The sequence below is a fragment of the Nerophis ophidion genome, linkage group LG02 (assembly GCF_033978795.1).
Source record: "Nerophis ophidion isolate RoL-2023_Sa linkage group LG02, RoL_Noph_v1.0, whole genome shotgun sequence".
NCBI lineage: Eukaryota > Metazoa > Chordata > Actinopteri > Syngnathiformes > Syngnathidae > Nerophis > Nerophis ophidion.
In genome coordinates, this window is record NC_084612.1 from 24,561,953 (window position 1) to 24,579,235 (window position 17,283).

Here is a 17,283-nt window from a genome sequence, read left to right on the forward strand (position 1 = left end):
ACCCTCCACGACCCCGAAAGATACAAGCGGTAGGAAATGGATGGATGGAAATGAAAAATAGAATAAACTTTTATCAATTTATGATCATGATTTATGTTTATGTTGGCCCTGCGATGAGGTGACGTCTAGTCCAGGGTGTACTCCGCCTTTCACCCTAGTGCAGCTGGTATGACTCCAGCACCACTGCGACCCCGAGAGGGACAAGCAGTAGAAAATGGATGAATGGATGGATTTATGTTAGGCCAGCAGAGAACACCTTGCTGGCCCTGATGGCACGCGACTGCTAGGCGCCATTTAACCTTTCTCGAAGAAAAAAGGGCTGATGCCTGTGTTCTTTTCGGCTGTACGAATCGTTCAAATCGCAAAAAAAGAAAAAACTTTTTTTCAGAGTTCCTCGCAAGGGATTGAAACAGGGCGGAAGAGTGCAAGAGGAAAGCAGCTCACCCTCCAGTCTAAGGGAGCACAGTTGAATAATACATGAGTTTGCAGTGATCACTTAATTTAAGGTTTGTTTGATATACTTTTATTGTTATTTATTTCCCATTTCAGTATTTTCTTGATATTATTTGTATTTTTTCAACACATGTGTGACAGTCTTTGTCTTAGAGTTCTTCTCAGGACCGACAAACGGTGACCAGGCGTGTTGCCAAGTATACAATGTTAAACTTTCAAAGTCCAAAAGTCTTTCCTCCTTCTCTTCTCTCCCGCCTTCCGTCATCCCTTCTGGCTTTTTCAGCCCCTTCCTGCGGTCACCAACCCTGCTAATAAAGAGACAGGTGATTAGATAACTCGTTTCAGCTGAGCTATCCACTTACCTGGCATCTGCTTTGCAGCTGGCTCCTGCACATGCCCTGCCCGCAGGTGACGCGTGGACCATGCCCCCTCCACAACATGTTTGCTATGAGTGGTCAAAAAAGCACCAACTTGGTGAGTCTACATACTGTAAAAGAAAGCAAACGTGAGCACAACCTAAAGGAGTTACGTTTTTACCTAAGGCAAAAATCATAGATTAAGCTTTCAGCAAATACAATGTTGACATCTATATTTATATTTTGATAAAGATGGGGAAAAACACACTACTCTCAAACAGAGCGTGCAACAACAACAGACATGGGAGTGGACGCAAAGTTAAACCCGAGCAAAAAAAACCCACATGTCTATTTATACAGGAGAGTCTTAATACCGATTTCCACACACAAAGTTGTAGATCTATCCCTTTGCATAGTTTGATTTTATGTTCGTATCTGCTTTTTGGAAGTAGATTTTGTACACAGCTAGTTCGCGTGCTGCTTGCTGTACAACAGCCATCTTGCCTTGATTGACCGCCGTTGGTTTTCACTTCCAGGAAAAAGTCACGTGACGGAATACAAGCAATAGCCTAAATGTAAAAAAAAAGTACCCACCCATTGGTGGACCAACCATTTAGCAAGCCAAATTTGGGATCCCCTGCTTTAAAGGGTATGAACTTATGAAAGGGTATGAAAACTTTGCACTGGTATATTTTTAATTTATTGACACAAGTGTAAAAATATGGCTTCACTTTGACATTAGACACACTTTTTTATTTTTGTCAAAAAAGCCCAAATAAATTCATTTCATACATAAAAGCAATAAACATTTGAAACTGCCAAAGAGGGTGAATACTTTTGCGGGTACTAAATTAGCATGAAAAAGCCATGTCTGGTGTTAAAGGCCACAGCAGTCGACTTGAAGGACACACTGCCGTCACTGGTTATATGCCTCATTGTGCAATGGGCTACCATTATTTAGTTACTTGAACTACAAATGAAGCAAAGGGCAATATGATTATCGAGGGCGTTGTAGTTAGCATGTCGACCTCGCAGATCATCTTTGGAACATCTCTGTGTGCCGTTTGTATGTTCTCCCCGGGCTTGTCTGGGTATTTTTCTGTGTGCTTCTTCCCACTGTCCAAAGACATATATGTTAAGGTAACTGGAGACTCTAAATTACATCCATAGGTATGTATGGTTGTTGGTCAATCCTAATGAGGACAAGCAGAATAGAAAATGGATCAAGTAGTAATTATTAAGGGTGGGCATTTGACTAAATTACCATAATTAATGACCATTTTCAATTGATGGAATCTCAAAATGTTGTGAAATCCTTTTTACATTCCAGTGTTATATACAGTACAGAGCAGAATAACGTTGCCAAAAGGAATTCTGTCGTACCGTGAATTTAAATTAAAGTGGACCCATTCCGTCCATCCATCCATTTTCTACCTCTTATTCCCCTTTGGAGTAGCGGGGGCCGCTGGTGCCTATCTCAGCTACAATCGGGCGGAAGGCGGAATACACCGTGGACACGTCGCCACCTCATCGCAGGGCTGGACCTATTCCACAAAACCAAAATTCCTTACCTATTATTACCTGATTTTGTGTATTTGGGATCTGCATTAGTCCTGAAAATTTGAAGTCAAACCATGGAGGTATGAAAGAGATATAATTATAAATTAATCTTGCGTTCCTTACCTTACAAACCGTTTGGAATTTGCACAACCTATGGCGGGTTTTTTTACCCGGTGACATCAGCGAATAATCAATAAATATATATATAGAAATTTACCCAAAGTGCTTCGCGCGAGTCCGCCATTGTGGTCCAACACTGTAGTCAGTAAGTACCTTATTTTTTTGCTATAGTCTTGTTGCGGGGCAGACTGGCTCATATATGCACATTGCATCCTCGACATTTGCTATTTTTTAATACAAAGTACATAGTTGGAACTAATATATATCAGGAGACTTGCTAAGAAGCAGTAAAAACCACATAATGGTTTGATGCAGGAAGAAGACGTTGTCGAAGTGGAGCCACGTAAATAAGACTGCCCTTAAAAGAGTGTATTCTGAAGAAACCGTCAGAAACCAGCTTGAAAACGGTTTGTAAAACATAATCCATGCACTATTTTGACCAAAGAACCATGATTACATGTTATGTAGACCACAATGAAGTGCTATAAATGTAGAAAATAAACATAATATGACCCCTGTACTTGCTGATTTCAATCACTCACTACCCTCAGAGTTGTCTATGACACTCACATGCACACTCACTGGGGACTTTATTGGGAACACATTTGAACTAGAAGATTGCATGAATTCTGCAAATGTAAGTTTTAATTGACACATTCCTGTTAACAATATGTTCATGACTAGGGTTATAGTTTGTAGTGGTGAAGAACTGCACTGCATCATGCTGAGAGTGATGTCTAATATTTCGACTCACTCATGATGCTGAACAAGGGAACCAAAATTCTATGTACTATTTTTGAATACATTTTTTGGGGGGGAATCATGTTGGAGTTTTTTTTTTCAAATGTTCGGGTGTCTTTTCCTTTGATGTGAAGTTCAAGACCAAAGTAGGAGAATATTCTGATCCTAAAAAAAAAAACCTGAATCTTGACACACTTGTCAAGATAATAAAACCGAATATATACCTGTAGAGTCCAGGAAATCCACAATGCATCTACTTGGCCGCATTTGGACAAATGTATGCATCGCATCTACTTCGCCACATTTGGACAAATGTATGCATCTGGATAAAACATTCAATTAAGTTGTTTACCATGTGAGCCCAAATCAAAACGTTTCTCGAGTTGCATATTTCGCGCGAGAAAATCTGACAAAAACGTATGCCGAAGTGAGGAACATCATAGCCGCACAATTAGGTCAAGTCACTTACTTGGCGCTGACTAGAACCGTACGTGTGTGACAGTCCATTTCATTGTTGACTGGGAATTAAAAAGTGCATGCCTGCTAATTTAGTTTGATACATTTTGTATTGTTTGTACTATGTTATTTATTTTAAGAAGAAATAATATTTTTCTAATAGGCTCCAGCACCCCACATGACCCCAAAAGGGACAGGCGGTAGAAAATTGGATGGACGAGATGGAATATTTTTCTATTTTATTCATGTTATGGAATTCTGTACTACTTAAACAGTTATTTTCTGTGCTGTTAATACTCATCTTGACCAACTCGGTTAATAAAAGTGCCGCTGACTCGTTACAGTACAGGTGTCATTCATTTCAATTTCAGGGACTCTCGCTCAAAAATGTTTATCTTTGTATGTATACTTTCACCGGGAAATATATCGAGATGTATATCGAATATCGAATTTAGGTAAAAATGTATAGAGATATACTTTTCGGTCCATATCGCCCAGCCCTACGTACCACTTTTGGTACAGAAGATCCATCTAGAGGTACGCCAAAGAATCACTTGATTAAAGTACAGTCTTTTACAAACCCTGTTTCCATATGAGTTGGGAAATTGTGTTAGATGTAAATAAAAACAGAATACAATGATTTGCAAATCCTTTTCAACCCATATTCAATTGAATGCACTACAAAGACAAGATATTTGATGTTCAAACTGATAAACTTTGTTTTTTTTTGCAAATAATAATTCACTTAGAATTTCATGGCTGCAACACGTGCCAAAGTGGTTGGAAAAGGGCATGTTCATCACTGTGTTACATCACCTTTTAACAACACTCAATAAACGTTTGGGAACTGAGGAAAGTAATTGTTGAAGCTTTGAAAGTGGAATTCTTTCCCATTCTTGTTTTATGTAGAGCTTCAGTCGTTCAACAGTCCGGGGTCTCCGCTGTTGTATTTGACGCTTCATAATGCGCCACATATTTTCCATGGGAGACAGATCTGGACTGCAGGCGGGCCAGGAAAGTACCCACACTCTTTTTTTACGAAGCCACGCTGTTTCTAACACGTGCTGAATGTGGCTTGGCATTGTCTTGCTGAAATAAGCAGGGGAGTCCATGAAAAAGACGGCGCTTAGATGGCAGCATATGTTGTTCCAAAACCTGTGTGTACCTTTCCGCATTAATGGTACCTTCACAGATGTGTAAGTTACCCATGCCTTCGGCACTTATGCACCCCCATACCATCACAGATATTGGCTTTTGAACGTTGCGTCGATAACAGTCTGGATGGTTCGCTTCCCCTTTGGTCTGGATGACACAATGTCGAATATTTCCAAAAACAATTTGAAATGTGGACTCGTCAGACCAAAGAACACTTTTCCACTTTACATCAGTCCATCCTAGATGATCTCGGGCCCGGAGAAGCCGGCGGCATTTCTGGATGTTGTTGATAAATGGCTTTCGCTTTGCATAGGAGAGCTTTAACTTGCACTTCCAGATGTAGCGACCAACTGTATTTAGTGACAGTGGTTTTCTGAAGTGTTCCTGAGCCCATGTGGTGATATTCTTTAGAGATTGATGTCGGTTTTTGATACAGTGCCGTCTGAGGGATCAAAGGTCACGGTCATTCAATGTTGGTTTCCGGCCATGCCGCTCACGTGGAGAGATTTCTCCAGATTCTCTGAACATTTTGATGATATTATGGACCGTAGAAGTTGAAATCCCAACATTTCTTGCAATTGCACTCTGAGAAACCTTGTTCTTAAACTGTTTTGACTATTTTCTCACCCAGTTGTGGACAAAAGGGTGTACTTTGCCCCATCCTTTCTTGTGAAAGACTGAGCATTTTTTGGGAAGCTGTTTTTATACCCAATCAGGGCACCCAACTGTTCCCAATTAGCCTGCATATCCGTGGGATGTTCCAAATAATTGTTTGAAGAGCATTCCTCAACTTTATCAGTATTTATTGCCACCTTTCCCACTTTATTTTTCACATGTTCCTGACATCAAATGTTGATGTTAATGATTATTTGCAAAAAAAAAAAATGTTTATCAGTTTGAACATCAAATATGTTGTCTTTGTAGCATATTCAACTGAATATGGGTTTAAAATGATTTGCAAATCATTGTATTCCGTTTATATTTACATCTAACACAATTTCTCAACTCATATGGAAACGGGGTTTGTACTTTCTTATATTCAAACACAGTGGTACTGTTCAAACAGTGGTAGTGTTACATTGGCCAAAAATATTACATCCATCCATCCATCCATTTTTACTGCTTGTCCTTTTTGGGTTCACGGGGAGCGCTGGAGCCTATCTCAGCTGCATTTGGGAGGAAGGCGGGGTAAACCCTGGACAAGTCGCTACCTCATCAAAGGGACAACACAGATAGACAGACAACATTCACACTCACATTCACACACTAGAGCCCATTTAGTGTTGCCAATCAACCTATCCCCAGGTGCATGTCTTCGGAAGTGGGAGGAAGCCGGAGTACCCGGAGCAGTGGTTCTTAACCTTGTTGGAGGTACCGAAACCCATTAGTTTCATATGCGCATTCATCGAACCCTTCTTAATGAAAAAAAAAAAAAAAAAGTTTTAATTCAAGACAAAGTTATGTGTTTTTGGTAACAATTTAGTAGGGAGAACATATTCTAAGTAACAAAGACTTAATTTAGAGCATGGGTGTCAAACTCTGGCCCGCGGGCCAAACTCGGCCCGCCGTACAATTTCATTTGGCCCTTGAGGCAACATCAAATTAACATTAGAGCTGGCCCGCCGGTACTATAAAGGCTCTGCCTTTAGTGTTGTCTACAATATGTTGTCACGTCCGCTTTTACTCCATACAAACAGCGTGCCAGCCAAGTAACATGATATATGTGACTTGTACACACACTTAAGTGAAAGCCATGCATACTTGCTCAACAGCCATACAGGTCAGACTGAGGGTGGCCGTATAAACAGCTTTAACACTGTTACAAATATGCGCCACATTGTGAACCCACACCATACAAGAACGACTAACACATTTCGGGAGAATATCCGCACCGTAACACAACATAAACACAACAGAACAAATACCCAGAACCCCTTGCAGCACTGACTACCACCAAAACCTGCCCCCCACCACCAACCCCACCCATCCCATTATTATTTTATTTTAAGATTTATTAGCCTGTGGAAAAATATAATGTTGATATTTACCCCAGAAGGCTGCAAATAGAAAAGAGGCATTAAATGTTATATTTAAATTGTATTTATTTGGGCATTTATTTTTTTTCCGTTTGTTTTTTGAATGTGGATTTTGCACTATTAAGTTGTATAATTATTGCTTGTTCCATATTCATTGTTCAAGCAAATCAGTGTAGCAAACTGAGCAATAATTAACAATTTATTCATGCACTTTCTCTTGTTACTTCAAGGCTTGAATGTTTGATTTTATTTTCAAATTTATTATTAGCCTGTGGACAAAATTTCTTTTGATATTTATCTCAGAAGGCTGCAAATAGAAAAGAGGCACTCAATTTTTATTAAAATTTTATTTGATATGCCATTGATATTTTTTAATTATTGTTATTATTATTTGAAACTCGATTTTGCATGTCACTATAAAGTTATATAAGCCTTGCTTGTTCAATATTCAATGCAAAACTTGTTTGGGTCCCTATTAAACGGTTCATTTTTATTCAACCTTGGCCCGTGGCTTTGTTCAGTTTCAAATTTTGGCCCACTCTGTATTTGAGTTTGACGCCCCTGATTTAGAGGTTTTTGGACACTGGGGGAACATATTCTAAGTAACAAAGACTTAATTTGGAGTTATTGTTAGTGTTAGGGTTATAACGAGGCCACGCCGAATAAGGCATTAATAAGTACTTAATAATGACTAGTTAAGAGCCAATATGTTACTAATTTGCATGTTAATAAGCAACTAATTAATGGTGAATATGTTCCCCATACTAAAGGGTTACCATGTTTTTTACTGGTGCACAAAATGAACCGTGCATGAACATCACCTTGATCAAAGAACAACATCGACACTAAACTCACACTAGACTGCAAAAACTCACAACAAATTACACACCTGCAAATCAGTGTGACTTCTGCTGTTGCCGTATCCGTAATACGCCGATAGGGAGAAGTTTTTATTGAGACGATGATTCGGGTGTGTTTTGACCTCCGCCGAACCCCTGAGGCCGACTCACCGAACCCCTAGGGTTCGATCGAACCCAGGTTAAGAACCACTGACCCAGAGGGAACCTACGCAGTCACAGGGAAAACATACAAACTCCACACAGAAAGATCCTGAGCGCAGGATCGAACCATGACTACTCAGGACCTTTGCATTGTGAGGCAGACGTACTAACCCCTGTGCCACCTTGTTAAATAAAACCTCTACCTTGTTTTTAATGAATACTTAGGCCTACTACGCTACTGTTTTTATGGTGGTACTTGGAGAGACAAGTGTTTTCTGGGGTATAAACTTGCTGAAAAATGTTTGAAGTTGCACTGCTGTAGGGGGTGTTACAGTTCATCAGACGCCAAGCAAGTAGATAAACAATATCTTCAGTCAAAAACACATCATGCAAACACGTGACAATTCTCGCACACATACACGACTGTCACACCGAGTCCTATATGTGGCCAGGGCGATGTTATCAAACAAACATGATCAAACTCTCTCCCTCTTTCTGGTGCTGTATTATTGTGGGAGAGCAGGTGCTGCCGACCCAATTACCATACAGCTGAAAGCACAAAGAGAAAAACTTTACTCCCTGCATGTGCCCCTCCCATTCTCCACTCTTCTCCACACACACACGCACACACACACACACACACACATGCACACACACACGCACACACACACACACAGCCCCCCCCCCCCCCCCCCGGACCCTTAATGACAGCCACGCGAGTGACACACCACCAAGTATCTTTTTACAGCCTCCGCCTAAAAAGAGACACACGCAGCGAAGAGGACGTTGGGCCATGCGTGCGTGTACTTTTGGTACATACGCACTTTTTTTTTTTTTTTTTTTTTGCTCATCGTTTTTCGCTGCAATATTAGGTGAACGTCAACTTGCACACATCACGTCCAGAGCTCTAAGCCCATTAAAAGAGCCCTTGTGGAGTGTGAACATGTGAAAGCCACGGCAGGGCTAACACCATAGGAATGTGGCCCGGCAGATGGTCCGGCCGGGATGAAGGCTTTTGCATCACGGGCCAAACCCCGTGGGGTGCACCGGGCTGGCTTCACCGTACAGTACAATAAACTGTGGTTCCGTGCAACTGGACGTGATGATGCGTCCATGGCATGAAGGATTTGTTGGAATGTAGAGCAAAAAGATGGAGGGAGGCATCATTGTGGAAGCGAGTGGTTGTTGTACATTTAACAGCTCTCTATAGCCATTTGGTGTCCCTTTGGAAAAAAAGATAGGAGGGGGTGGGCTTGGAAAAAGTTGGGTGCATCCCCCCACCCCCCAACACTTGTGCGTTTATGTGATGGCCCCTTGGGCGGACTTGTGGTGGTGGAGGGAGGGGAAGAAGAGGAGCGGAGGGGCTTATTTGCATCTTATTACCCTGCGCGTTTACTGCTGTGGTATAAAAGTCTGAGCAGGACCACGGAGCCATCAGACACATGCACTGTGAACCCCTAGACGAACCACGCGAGAATTTCCCCACCCGTTTCTGTCTTTGGAACCAAATCAAGTGAGGGGGAGAAAAACAACAAGGACGACCAGCTGCCTTTTTTTTTTTACGCAAGACTATTTGGAACTATTTCCAACGAGGATTTCTTTCTGTTGAGGATTATTATATTTTTTTTTTGTATGGAAAAAGTGACAGTTCTGACATAAAAGGGGGGGCACTCAAACTTTCCCCATGATTGTTTGAGTTGGGCTGCAGCAACCTGTGGAGCTTTCAGCGCTTGTTTCGAAGCGGCTGTCAACACAATGGGACACCTGCGCCTACCCTTGCTTGTCACTCTCTCCCTTCTCACCTGCCAGGTAAATACATCGTCACCACGAGCATCCGCCCTGCGCTTTTACGCATCGATCTGGTGTCACGTACACGCGTTATTGATAACAACAACACCCAGAAACCGCAGAATTCAAGCATGCTGATTATTTGTGTTCACATAGGTGTTGTGCTCGGGGGTGTTTGAGCTGAAGCTGCAGGAGTTTCTCAACAAGAAAGGAGTGACGGGGAACGGCAACTGTTGTCCGGGCGGATCTGCCCACCAGCCGGGCCACCAGCAGTGCGAGTGCAAGACTTTCTTCCGGATCTGTCTGAAGCACTACCAGGCCAACGTGTCCCCCGAGCCGCCCTGCACCTACGGCGGCGCGGTGACCCCCGTGCTGGGCTCCAACTCCTTCCAGGTGCCGGAGACCAACGCGGACACCTTCACCAACCCGGTGCGCTTCAATTTCGGCTTCACTTGGCCGGTGAGTAATTGGAATATTTCCTATTCACTCACATATTTTATGTTACTTTTTTTAATTTTTTTTTTTTAATATGGTTTAGTCACATCCAAACGTTTTACTCTGAAAGGGAGCAGCGCGCGCAGCAGATGCTCCCAAAATTGTGAGGGTCTTTGTCAGCAGTGTGTGAGAAGCTCTATTGTAGTAGAGTGTGTTTGTGGGGTAGGGGGGGTAGAAGGGGGGGGGGGGGGGGTGTCGGAAGAGGAGGAGTGGGGGGTGGGGGGGTGTTTTCACCAAACGCCTCTCTCCTCCGACCATGCAGGCGTGGTGGGAAATTTAACATCCTGCGAGTTGGCACATCATTGGCAGCACACCGTGAAATTCCGCCTCGTTTGCTGCACTGCGGTGTGCGGTGAGACACTATTGTGGCCATGAAAGGGCGGCAGGTAGTAGTGAGCCTTATTAGGCCCCTAATCAAGATGGGCAATGAGGCTGTGAACTTTATTAGGAGCTGGCCTTCCTATAATGACACCCCCTCACCCCCAGCCTTTTTTTTTTTCCTTTTGCATGCAGCTCTACAGGCCTGGCAGCTGTTGACTCTCCTTGTCTCTCTCTTTTTTCTACCCCCAGGGGACATTTTCACTGATCATTGAAGCTCTGCACACAGACTCCCTGGACGACCTGGCAACAGGTGGGTGACAGGCAGCCAAGCCGCAGTGTAACCTGAAGAAAGCAGCAGGCTAATACCGCCATTGTTTTTCTTCTTTGATGGCACTTTTTTTAAAAGAAAGATAATTGTGGCCAATTTGTGGTAGCCTTAATAATCCTCCTAAATTCAATGTGCGGCATAAATGAGGCAAACAAGAAGAATACTTTGCACAGGTGTATAGTTATGGGTTGCTGTGTTTTGCCTCTGCAGACAACCCGGAGCGTCTCATCGGCCGCATCACCACTCAGCGTCACCTGACCGTGGCAGAGGAATGGTCCAAAGACATGCAGACAGCCGGCAGTACGGAGCTGCGTTACTCATACCGCTTCCTGTGCGACGAGCACTACTACGGCGAAGGATGCTCCGTGTTCTGTCGGCCCAGAGACGACGCTTTCGGACACTTCACCTGCGGAGAGCGCGGGGAGATCATTTGCAACTCTGGCTGGAAGGGACAGTACTGCACGGAGCGTAAGTCTACACAAATGCGGGGACTAATTGTTTTCAAACAAGTAAATCCATCCATTTTCTATTGCTTTTACCTTTTGGGGTCGCGGGGGGTGCTGGAGCCTATCTCAGCTGCATTTGGGTGGAAGGCGGGATGCACCCTGGTGAATGTGAAGTAAATATCGTGTTTAAATCCACAATGCTTATGTACATAATGCCTCAAAGCCTGACCCATGATAATGGCTTCAACTGGCAATCAGTCCTTAGTCGTTTAAAAAGTTAGTTTCCCCCAACAGTCACTTGGCTACTGTTCCGCCCCCCGGCCCCCATCCCCTCCCCACCTCATGATGCATGGCCCGTGTGCAACAGGCGTCAGTTAGTTATCCCCAAGCACCAGAGGCCTCCATTCTAATGAGCCGCAGTGGCTCCTCAGTAATTCACACGCCGCGTGCCTTCCATTAGACCACTGGGGCCTCCTCGCCCCCAGACCTCCTCCCCGATTGGCCAAGTGGGGGTCCTGCATTGTTGTGGCCTGGGCCGATGATTGGCCAAGCAGGGCTGCGTATTGTTGTGCAGGGGGCAGCTGCTCGGTGCGAGGAGACAATGGAGCAGCTGTCTGGTGGTTAGCTCCACACAGACCAGCTGGCCCTGGGGTAGATGTGGTGTTGGTTGGTGGGTGTGGGGGAGAGGGGAGATGGGAGCAGGAAAAGAGGGATGCTGAAGGAGAAGAGGAATGGAAATAGGACAGGACGATGGAGGAGAATGGGATGAGAGATGGGCGGTGGAGGTGTGGAGTTAGACGGTGAGAAAAGGGACTTCAGAGCCAGAGTCAAGGGGGGGAAAGGCGGCTTTGTGTGGGATGCTTAATGTGTTAGAGAGAAACCATGTTCATAGAGAGGGGTTTTTGGCTGCTCCCCCCTCCTTTAGTGTCCAAAGTCACTATAGTTGCGAAAGGTAAACAGTCCAGCAAATGGTAATATGCTACAGCGTGTGCATGGTCTTAATCAGAAATGACCTCAGTGACCCTAATTGCTTTCGCCGTTTGAGTTTTGTGCACCATAGCAGCTGTGCTGTTTTATGGCCGTCCTATCAGTGGCTCGAAGTAAGGGAATTAAAGACTGCATGAGAGACAAGTGGACACGTAAAGAAATGGCAGGGAGGAAGGACAATCAAACAGATAAGGAGGTGACATTTTGTTCAACTGACCTTTTGTGTTTTTCCCCCCTTTCTGCAGCAATCTGTCTTCCTGGCTGTGATGAAGATCATGGCTTCTGTGAGAAACCCGGAGAGTGCAAGTAAGCTGAGAAATTATTGACACTTGAATGAATTTAGGACCAACCCCCTCTTTTGGTGTGTCTGTCCTGGCTTTGTTACTAACAGCACTTGTTTTATGTTGCGTTGCAGGTGTCGTGTGGGATTTAGTGGACGTTATTGCGATGACTGTATCCGTTACCCGGGCTGCCTCCATGGTACCTGCCAACAACCCTGGCAGTGCAACTGCCAGGAGGGATGGGGCGGCCTCTTCTGCAATCAGGGTGAGTCTGTTGGATGTTAGTCTGCTACAATGGAACTGTGCTGTTAGATTAATATGTTGCCGTTATTGTTTGTAGATCTTAACTACTGCACACACCACAAGCCTTGCCTCAATGGTGCCACCTGTACCAACACTGGCCAGGGCAGCTATACTTGCTCCTGTCCGCCCGGCTATACAGGCGCCAGCTGTGAGATCAAGGTTAATGAATGTTCCGGAAACCCCTGTCGCAATGGTGGCAGCTGCTCTGTAAGTATAGTTCAAAGAGTTGTCGGTAAAGATGCTCAGTTAAACAAGGATGTAAATAATGGTTGTCTTCTCTCTCATATAGGACTATGATAATGGTTATAAGTGTACCTGCCCCCCTGGTTTTTATGGCAACAACTGTGAGCTGAGTGCCACTAGCTGCGCTGATGGGCCTTGCTTCAATGACGGCCGCTGTGTCGACAACCCTGAGGGGGGCTACTTCTGCCAGTGCCCCATGGGATATGCTGGATTCAACTGTGAGAAGAAAATCGACCACTGCTCGTCCAACCCTTGTTTGAATGGTAGGTTCTCCTCTGGTTGCCAGTTAGTGTGACATCAACAACCATATAAACACGTGGAATATCATTGATTTTGACACTTGCTTATTGTGCATTTTGCAGGTGCAGAATGTGTGGATCTGGTGAATTCATACCTCTGTCAGTGTCCTGAAGGGTTTTCTGGTTCCAACTGTGAGGACAGCAGTAGCATTAGCCTCACTGGACACTGTCTGACTTTTCCTTGTCAGAATGGCGGCACATGCCAGGAGGCAGCAAATAGCTACACTTGCACTTGCCCCCCAGGTATGACCATGTCTTTTAATTGATTCCCTTGATTTTATATTTACAAGCAGACACCTAAAACATCCCCTTTTTTTCAGGGTATATCGGCATAAACTGCAGCTCTCCCATCTCCCGCTGTGCTCACAATCCCTGTCACAACGGCGCCACTTGCCATGAGCGAGGCAGCCGCTATGTGTGCGCCTGTGTGCCGGGCTACGGTGGACACAACTGTCAGTTCCTTTTACCAGAAGTCCCTAACGGTCAGCCAGTGGTGGATGGACCAGATAGACGATATTCTTCCCTGGAAAGCGAAATTATTGACGATGCCGATGGTGATGACAGCGGCTTTCCCTGGACAGCTGTGTGCGCTGGCGTCTTCCTTGTTCTGGTGATTCTCATTGGTTGCTCTGTGTTGGTGGTCTACGTTCGTGTTAAACTGCAAGAGACACACAGTCATCACGGCGACAGCGTCCGTAGTGACAGCCACGAGACAATGAACAACCTGACGACCACCAACAATTGCCTCAGAAACGACAAAGAGCTGTGCGCCGTGATGACGACTTCCATCAAAAACACCAACAAAAAGGTGGATTACCATTCAGAGCTAACCGGGTCGCTTGGTGGTCTAAGTGGGATCAGTGGGCTTAATGGACAGGGCGGATCAGAGAAGCATGGCTTTAAGTCTCGCTACTCCAGCGTGGAGTACAACCTTGTCCATGAACTGAAGCCTGAGGAGGTGTCACTGTTTAAACAGGAAGAGCATGACGGGCAAGAGGTTAAATACGAGATGCCAGATGAGTCTGACACTGAGGAAAGATGCAGGAAACGACAAAACAGGTAAATTGTGTTCAAATTCACTTGAAAATACACCTACCTAAATGTGTTGTTCAATTCCTAATGCCCGTATTGGTTATTTCCTCTCTGACCTGCAGTGAGGCCTCAGATGAGAAACATGCAGAAGAGTTACCGAGCTGCAATGAACACAAGTATCAATCATCCTACGATCTGAATCAACACGCTGCCAGTGATCTTAAGTACGAATCGAGCTGTGACATCAAACACCAGTCCAGCCGTGACGTGGAATACCACGGCGGTGCCTGTGCTGACAGCAAGTACCAGTCTGTGTACGTCATGTCAGACCAGAAAGACGAGTGTTTAATTGCCACAGAGGTACGATGCACTAAAAAGGCTTTAATATTGACTGTACATTTGTAACTTAATTTTAAACTCTAAAACTATGTCTTCCAGGTATGATACACATCTGGACCAGTTTTCCAGTGGTCCTCGCTAGCCCTGAGCAGTACAGCTCAGCATGTCTCCGGGAGGTTTTACTCCTGCTGTTTGCTGCTGTTTCCTGGAAGTTACCGAAGGATTTTAGAGCCAAGGTGCTGCTTGGACAGTGCGAGTCAGTGACTAATGGACATTGCTGACCTCAAACGAGGATCTCACTGTCAAAGCACCTGAAGACGTTGTGCAGGCATTGTACAAACCGGAATCAATGCTGGACTAGGTGCCTCTGCAGTCTTCGCAAGAGCTCCAAACCTAAATATTGGCATCGAGGTGGATTTCATTCTTTGTCTCCTGATTTAGAGGGCTCGTTGACATGGACGTTGGCACATGAAATAGTAGTACCTTGGAGTACTGATTGAATGAACATAGTAGTACCATTGGAGTACTGAGAACTTAAGTGTTGTAGTGCTGTTATGTGCTATGGTTATTAAATTACAAAGCTGTCATAAATGACTTGTATGTACTGTACAGTGCTGCAGAGGAGAGTTTGTAGTCATGGTAATTGTGTTCCGATTACACATCTTTATCTTTGCAGCATCAACAGACGATGTCAGCTGAGCTGGTTCTCAGCAGAACTGAAAACTCCAGTAGTGACTGCAAATTGATCCAACATGGATCCTGTTGGGCCATACTGGCCCCCGAACGTGTGGATAGACAGCGCAATGTTTTTGGTGACTTGGGAAACATTCATTATTACAGAATTTACAAGCAAAAAGTAGCTGAGAGTATTACCAGTACTTCAATCACCATTTTCAAGTTGTTTGCCCCATCCTCTAAATGCTATTGTGTGTCTATAAGTCGAGTTATGAAGGAGTCCTCCGAACTGCCAAGACCTCATTGCACTATGGAGGTGTGGATGTGTTTGTGTACGTGTGTATATGAGTGTGTGTGAGCACAGACGAAGTGTGCTGATCTCCATGTATTCCACTCCTCATCGTTTTACCGCCCTCACCCTCGTCTGCCCATCACTGGTTAGCATCATACGGTTCTTGTTTTTTAATGTTATCTTTTATTCTTGAAACAAAGATGGTCTTTTAATTTAATAATGCTATTTGTGTTCCAATTTTGGTGTGATATTTTGTGTTATAATTTAAGTTTTGGATTTGTTTTTTTATTTCTATTGGACAGATAATGTATGTATGTATGTATGTATGTATGTATGTATGTATGTATGTATGTATGTATACATGGATGTATACATGTATGTATGTATGTATGTATCTATGTATGTATGTATGTATGTATGTATGTATGTATACATGGATGTATACATGTATGTATGTATGTATGTATCTATGTATGTATGTATGTATGTATGTATGTATACATGGATGTATACATGGATGTATGTATGTATGTGTTAGGCACTTGAGACCACTGTGACTGTGTTGTATTTAAGAGAGAAGTCGTATGTACAGAGCCTGTCATTTTTATTACTGGAAATCAGCGCAATATTTTTCCAAAATAAAAGGAAATATTAGTAAATCTGGTGTTGGAATGTTTGTTATCACATGTATGTATTTATTCATTTTGATATGGGTGGAGTTAAAAAAACATTAAAAGAAAAATGTAAAAGATTACTTTTTTCCTACAGGATATTTTAAGACAATTCACAAAATTCAAGTAGAGGGATTTGTTGTTGCCAAGTGATAGTGTCGTGGTATTTGGGTGTGCGTGCGTGTGTGTGTGTGTGTGTGTGTGTGTGTGTGTGTGTGTGTGTGTGTGTGTGTGTGTGTGTGTGTGTGTGTGTGTGACAGGGCAGAATACTGTCTCCTTGTGGGAACCACTAAATGAGACAAAGACACACCCCATAATCACAGACCAATTTTCAAGACCAGAGCCATCTCTCTGTGTGTTTGCGTGCGTGTCTGATTGTGTGTGAATGTGAACTGTATGTGTGCATATAACACACATATAGCTCTAGCTTGCATTTATTGATGTGTCTTGACAGCTTCGTCAATGAATGTTTTGTCCTGTGAGTATCAGGCCATTTGTGCGTGTAAGTGTGCATGTGTGTGTGCATGTGTGAGTGTGTGTGAGCGCATGGGAGGGTACATGTGTGTAAGATCTTGTTTAAAGCAAAGGGATATTTATAGCTCCAGAAGGAAACCACAGTCTGGATTTAGCGCTGGTTGCCCCTGTCTGACTGTGGGGAGTGTGTTTGTGTGTGCGTCTCAATGTGTATTATGTGTGTGTGTCATTTGGTGACCACTGGGAGTGGGTTTAAAAACAAGTTTTGTTTTGTTTTGCAATTTTTAAAGCATATTTTGCATGTTTGTTGGCCTAGATCAGTGGTTCTCAACCTTTTTTCTGTGATGTACCCCCTGTGAACATTTTTTTTAATTCAAGTACCCCCTAATCAGAGCAAAACATTTTTGGTTGAAAAAAAGAGATACAGAAGT

The 17,283-nt window shown here is 43.7% G+C and overlaps 1 protein-coding gene and 1 long non-coding RNA gene across 3 annotated transcripts in view; one reads left to right on the forward strand and one right to left on the reverse strand.

Annotated features, from left to right (window-relative positions):
- Positions 1–544: 544 nt before the first annotated feature.
- Positions 545–17,283, reverse strand: part of LOC133538489 (uncharacterized) — a 69,046-nt gene continuing 52,307 nt past the window's right edge. For both annotated transcript variants that reach the window (XR_009803011.1, XR_009803010.1), the window contains exon 3: positions 545–940. This is a non-coding gene — a long non-coding RNA (uncharacterized LOC133538489). The remainder of the gene's footprint in view (positions 941–17,283) is intronic.
- On the forward strand, positions 9,239–16,366 carry dld (deltaD). Its single transcript, XM_061880145.1, has 12 exons — positions 9,239–9,687; positions 9,823–10,125; positions 10,732–10,792; positions 11,021–11,278; positions 12,489–12,549; positions 12,659–12,789; positions 12,865–13,034; positions 13,117–13,333; positions 13,433–13,612; positions 13,690–14,428; positions 14,524–14,761; positions 14,840–16,366. The coding sequence occupies exons 1-12, from the start codon at positions 9,634–9,636 to the stop codon at positions 14,843–14,845; spliced, it is 2,418 nt and encodes an 805-aa protein (XP_061736129.1). The 5' UTR covers positions 9,239–9,633; the 3' UTR covers positions 14,846–16,366.

Bases quoted from the DNA above. Each gene is read 5' to 3' on its own strand.
- dld (XM_061880145.1), top strand. From the start codon at position 9,634: ATGGGACACCTGCGCCTACCCTTGCTTGTCACTCTCTCCCTTCTCACC. The intron at 10,126-10,731 runs GTGAGTAATTGG...TTCTACCCCCAG, and splicing joins ATTTCGGCTTCACTTGGCCG to GGGACATTTTCACTGATCAT. The intron at 11,279-12,488 runs GTAAGTCTACAC...CCCTTTCTGCAG, and splicing joins GGGACAGTACTGCACGGAGC to CAATCTGTCTTCCTGGCTGT.